Source organism: Staurois parvus, unplaced genomic scaffold (genome assembly GCF_062004578.1).
Source record: "Staurois parvus isolate SC_StPar_1 unplaced genomic scaffold, SC_StPar_1.0 ptg001381l, whole genome shotgun sequence".
NCBI lineage: Eukaryota > Metazoa > Chordata > Amphibia > Anura > Ranidae > Staurois > Staurois parvus.
This window is the reverse complement of record NW_028319177.1, coordinates 7100-13346: the sequence shown is the minus strand read 5'-3', so window position 1 is coordinate 13346 and position 6247 is coordinate 7100. Positions and strand designations below refer to the sequence as shown.

Sequence of the window (6247 nt, the reverse complement as noted above, 5' to 3'; positions counted from 1 at the left end):
ATTGCCTCACACCATGCTGATCACCCTCCCTGCCCACATCTAATTCACCCAGCTGCCTGGGCCCCCCCGTTGGCCTGGGCCCCATACAGGAGGACTGGTGGTACCCCCTTATCCACGGCCCTGATCCCCAAACACAAGTGTTCCTGACCTGACTGGCAGTAGTAGGCCAACAACTTGTGGTGAGAGTCTGTCTGGACGGGAACACCGGAGGCACTGAGAAGTGGTTTTCTACTTTTAGTTTCATGTTTCCCAAAGTTCAACCTTTACTTCTATATCCCTCAGAAAAGGACTTGGTAGCTATTGAGGCTCAGCAGACAAGTAGTTGCCTACACCAGACCGATACATTTCTTCTCCTTCAAAAATGAATTTGATAGCTGAATTCAGAACGTATGTCTGCTCTTCTTTCAATATTGTGACCACTACAGTCCTGGCTCTGCTACTTATACTGCTGCAGAAATTGATGGAAAGCGATTTTGTATGTCCCAAAAACTATTCACTGGCAATTGTCTACAGTATGTTCTTCATCTTTGTCCCATGGCTGACTCTTCTGTTTCTTGGATGCAAGTTTTTCTGCGGATATCCATCAGGGACACCGTACTGCCCAAGATGTGGCTGTTGTACATGCTGTAAATGCTACACCTTCATTCGAATCTGTACGGCTCCTACAATATGGATCTTGATTGTATTAACTGATGGAGACTACCTGAAATGTTTTCTGAGAAAGCCAGAAGATCCAAATGCCATAGCAAGGCCAGTAGCCAAGGTAAACGTTATTTATATCTGTTTATACCGTATATATTTATTATCTTTATGTGTGTGTGAGCCCTGCAATCAACAACAAGCTTCCATCACTTGCCGCCTTCCATCGTTAAAAATGAAAAGATGAATTAACACCCTGCATGCTCTATGCTCCTCCCTTCCCCGGTTCCCCCCCCAGCACTTACCTGCGTGGGTGATGCCCACACAGCGTAGTGGTCTGGAGTTTTCAAAGCCCCTCTCTTCTTCCCCTTCTTACCTTAGGGCTTCCAAATGAATCAGAGGAATTCTGATTGGTCAATGTGTTAGCAACTGCCCATATGGAAGAAAAATATTTTAAAAATACTCTTCCCAAATATATTGACATATATTTGAAAAGCTACAATTTCGGCCATATTCAATATATATTCCAAAATATATTTAAATAAATATATATATATTTTTTTTTTATTTTATATATATATATATATATATATATATATATATATATAGTAGATAGATAGATAGATAATAGATAGATAGATAGATAGATAGATAGATAGATAGATAGATAGATAGATAGATAGATAATAGATAGATAGATAGATAGATAGATAGATAGATAGATAGATAGATAGATAATAGATAGATAGATAGATAGATAGATAGATAGATAGATAGATAATAGATAGATAGATAGATAGATAGATAGATAGATAATAGATAGATAGATAGATAGATAGATAGATAGATAGATAGATAGATAATAGATAGATAGATAGATAGATAGATAGATAGATAGATAGATAATAGATAGATAGATAGATAGATAGATAGATAATAGATAGATAATAGATAGATAGATAGATAGATAGATAGATAGATAATAGATAGATAATAGATAGATAATAGATAGATAGATAATAGATAGATAGATAGATAGATAGATAGATAGATAGATAGATAGATAGATAATAGATAGATAGATAGATAGATAGATAGATAGATAATAGATAGATAGATAGATAGATAATAGATAGATAGATAGATAGATAGATAGATAGATAGATAGATAGATAGATGATAGATAATAGATAGATAGATAGATAATAGATAGATAGATAGATAGATAGATGATAGATAACAGATAGATAGATAGATAGATAGATAGATAGATAGATAGATAGATAGATAGATAGATAGACATAGTATGTTGATATGTGTTTTTATTACAAAATTTATGACAAATATTTTTAAAAATACATTAAAAAAAAATCTGAATATATTTTGAAATATATTGAATATGGCCAAAATTGTAGCATTTCAAAATTCTGTGACAATCAGTATTTTTTGCTAGAAAATTTCCTAGAGCCCCAAACATATATATTTTTAAAGCAGAGGCCCTAGAGAGTGAATTGGTGGCTGTTGCAATTTGGGATCAGGAGGGCACAATGCTGGGATCAGAAGGGCACAGTACAGGAGGGGATCAAGCTGGCACAATGCTGGGATCAGGAGGGCACAATGCTGGGATCAGGAGGGCCCAATACAGAAGGGGATCAAGAGGACATAATGCTGGGATCAGGAGGGCACAGTACAGGAGGGGATCAAGAGGACATAATGCTGGGATCAGGAGGGCACAGTACAGGAGGGGATCAAGAGGGCACAATGCTGGGATCAGGAGGGCACAGTACAGGAGGGGATCAAGAGAGTAGAATGCTGGGATCAGGAGGGCACAGTACAGGAGGGGATCAAGAGGGCACAATGCTGGGATCAGGAGGGCACAGTACAGGAGGGGATCAAGAGTGCACAATACTGGGATCAGGAGGGCACAGTACAGGAGGGGATCAAGAGTGCACAATGCTGGGATCAGGAGGGCACAATGCTCGGATCAGGAGGGCCCAATACAGAAGGGGATCAAGAGGACATAATGCTGGGATCAGGAGGGCACAGTACAGGAGGGGATCAGGAGGGCACAATGCTGGGATCAGGAGGACACAGTACAGGAGGGGATCAAGAGGACATAATGCTGGGATCAGGAGGGCACAGTACAGGAGGGGATCAAGAGGGCACAATGCTGGGATCAGGAGGGCACAGTACAGGAGTGGATGAAGAGCGCACAATGCTGGGATCAGGAGGGCACAATGCTGGGATCAGGAGGGCCCAATACAGAAGGGGATCAAGAAGACATAATGCTGGGATCAGGAGGGCCCAATACAAAAGGGGATCAAGAGGACATAATGCTGGGATCAGGAGGGCCCAATACAGAAGGGGATCAAGAGGACATAATGCTGGGATCAGGAGGGCCCAATACAGAAGGGGATCAAGAGGACATAATGCTGGGATCAGGAGGGCACAGTACAGGAGGGGATCAAGCGGGCACAATGCTGGGATCAGGAGGGCACAGTACAGGAGGGGATCAAGAGGGCACAATGCTGGGATCAGGAGGACACAGTACAGGAGGGGATCAAGCGTGCACAATGCTGGGATCGGGAGGGCACAGTACAGGAGGGGATCAAGCGGGCACAATGCTGGGATCGGGAGGGCACAGTACAGGAGGGGATCAAGCGGGCACAATGCTGGGATCAGGAGGGCACAGTACAGGAGGGGATCAAGTGGGCACAATGCTGGGATCAGGAGGGCACAGTGCAGTCTGGGCCTAGACGCCGAGTGGCTGCACATTTGCACGCTCCCAGAACACATATCTGGTACTCACGGAAAGGTCACGATCTCCTCTTTCGATCGGGACCTTTCCCAATTATGTGACGGCATGTCACAGTGGTCACATGACCCTAAACCCTGCCCCGCCTCCTGGCTTATGAAACCCTTAAAGGGCCGGGAGGCGCTGGCGCCAAGGGGTTAAAGTCTCATGCTTATGTTTTGAATAAACATCCCCCAACGGATGACATTTCTCTAATGGAATTTGTTGCTAACTCTTGTGCAGATCGTTGGACTCGGATTAATATGTCTGCTCATTGGGCTCAGTCTCTTCTTAGCAAGCTGCATGTGTGGAGAATGTGGAAGAAATACGTTGAGAAAATGGCGTAAGCAAAAGTGCGAGCACCATGTGACAAGAGACATCGAAGATGGAATAAGACAGAAGGCTAAAGGGATAAATAAAGCTGAAATAGAAGAGCTGATTGAGGTCGAATATACTGATGAAAAATTTACAACCGATACAACTGGTGAATCCAACTGGATGTCAAGGTTGGAAGAGACTGTTGCTGATGCCAAAAAAAACGGCTTAGCTAAACTAACTGAAATAGCAAAAAATAGAAATGAAAACAATGAAACAAACAATACAAATGCGTCAGGATCAACCAATGGGGATCAGGAGGTGGACCAAATAATACAAATGATTTGAAATTGCCCAAAGCGAATGTTGGAGAACCAGATGGTGGAAAAACCAAAATCAAAGGAACATGTAGAATCAGAAAGTTCTCCATTGCTTGAAGATAATGATGATGATGTAACAATGTATTTTTTTGCTTGAAAATTTCCTAGAGCCCCCAAACATTATATATCATTTTTTTAAAGCAGAGGCCCTAGAGAGTAAATTGGTGGGTGTGGCAATTTGGGATCAGGAGGGCACAATACAGGAGGGGATCAAGAGGGCACAGTGCTGGGATCAGGAGGGCACAATACAGGAGGGGATCAAGAGGGCACAATGCTGGGATCAGGAGGGCACAATACAGGAGGGGATCAAGAGGGCACAATGCTGGGATCAGGAGGGCACAATACAGGAGGGGATCAAGAGGGCACAATGCTGGGATCAGGAGGGCACAATACAGGAGGGGATCAAGAGGGCACAATGCTGGGATCAGGAGGGCACAATACAGGAGGGGATCAAGAGGGCACAATGCTGGGATCAGGAGGGCACAATGCTGGGATCAGGAGGGCACAATACAGGAGGGGATCAAGAGGGCACAATGCTGGGATCAGGAGGGCCCAATACAGGAGGGGATCAAGAGGGCACAATGCTGGGATCAGAAGGGCACAGTACAGGAGGGGATCAAGAGGGCACAATGCTGGGATCAGCAGGGCACAGTACAGGAGGGGATCAAGAGGGCAGAATGCCGGGATCAGGAGGACACGGTACAGGAAGGGTTCAAGAGGGCACAATGTTGGGATCAGGAGGACACAGTACAGGAGGGGATCAAGAGGGCACAATGTTGGGATCAGGAGGGCACAGTACAGGAGGGGATCAAGAGGGCACAATGCTGGGATCAGGAAGCATGTGATGAGTCTAGGATCCCCTGCTGAGATGGAATGGAGGGCACCCATGTGAAATGGGCCCGACAGTTCTTAGTTTTACCTTTTGTGAGGCACAAGTGGGACCTTAGCTTGAAATACCTTAATCCCTGGGCACTGTACTCAATAACCAGTTGGCTACCACCCTATAGCAGCTTGATTGCTACAGGGCAGCTTCTGTGTGCAGTGCAGTTGACTTGAGTCAAGTATACATACGTGATTCTCCTCTTCCTGGTAGGGCACTCATGCCCATGCGCCCAGTGTGCCCAGGGCGCCCAGTGCGCCGCTTCTGCTGTGATTAGTCAGCAGGTGCCGGCTAATGGATGCCCGCTGGCACCCACTGATCGGCAAGGATAGAGACAGAACACAGCTCTGCCTATGTAAACTAGGCAGAGCTGTGCCCTGTCAGCGGCAATGTGCTGGATTTTGTTTCCGTGTAAAGCAGGGAATAAAATCCAGCAAATCCATAAGTTATAAAAAAACAACACATACTACACATCAGGTTAGGCACACAGTTAACCCTTTGATTGCCCTAGATGTTTAACCCCTTCCCAGCAAGTGCCATTAATACAGTGACAGTGTATATTTTTAGCACAGATCTCTGTATTAGAGTCACTGGTTCCCACAAAGTGTCAGTTAGTGTCAGATTGTCCGCCGCAATATCGCATTCCTGCTATAAGGCGCTGATCGCCGCCATTACTAGTACAATTAATTAATTGATCTAAAAATCCATTAACCATAGTTTGTAGACGCTATAACTTTTGCGACAACCAATCAATATACGCTTATTGGGACTTTTTTTTGTTTTACCAAAAATATGTAGTAGATTACATATCGGCTTAAACCTTAAAAAAATTTGATTTTGTTAAAAAAAAAATTTATTGGATATGTTTTATAGCAGAAAGTAAAAAAAATATTGTTTTTTTCAAAATTGGCGTATTTCTTTTTTTTACAAAAAACACAGCATTGGTCTTATGCCACCAAAAGAAAGCTCTATTTGTGGGGAAAAAATGCAATACATTTAATTTATGTACAGCGTTGCATGACCGCGCAATTGTCAGTTAAAGTAACACAGTGCCATACAGCAATAAATGGCCTGGTCAGGAAGGAGGGGGGGAGGGGGTTAATCTTCCAGAGGTCAAGTGGGTAATTCAGCTCCAGACCAAGGCAGTCAAGTCCTTGGAAATCTTTGTAAGGACCATACATGGCCAATGACTTGGGAAGCCGGAATTCACTGTAGACACAGCTACTACATAGCTACTTC

The 6247-nt window shown here is 43.8% G+C and overlaps 1 protein-coding gene across 1 annotated transcript; it reads left to right on the top strand.

The window, feature by feature from the left end:
- Positions 1–327: 327 nt before the first annotated feature.
- Positions 328–5914, top strand: LOC149436280 (uncharacterized). Its single transcript, XM_089661756.1, has 2 exons — positions 328–763; positions 3677–5914. Exons 1-2 carry the CDS (start codon positions 362–364, stop codon positions 4094–4096), a joined length of 822 nt encoding a protein of 273 aa, XP_089517882.1. The 5' UTR covers positions 328–361; the 3' UTR covers positions 4097–5914.
- The last annotated feature ends 333 nt before the right edge of the window (positions 5915–6247 follow it).

What these genes read in the sequence shown, in the direction of transcription:
- LOC149436280 (XM_089661756.1), top strand. Translation starts at nt 362, where the DNA reads ATGAATTTGATAGCTGAATTCAGAACGTATGTCTGCTCTTCTTTCAAT. An exon ending in TAGCAAGGCCAGTAGCCAAG is followed by an intron (nt 764 to 3,676) that starts GTAAACGTTATT and finishes ACTCTTGTGCAG; the next exon opens with ATCGTTGGACTCGGATTAAT.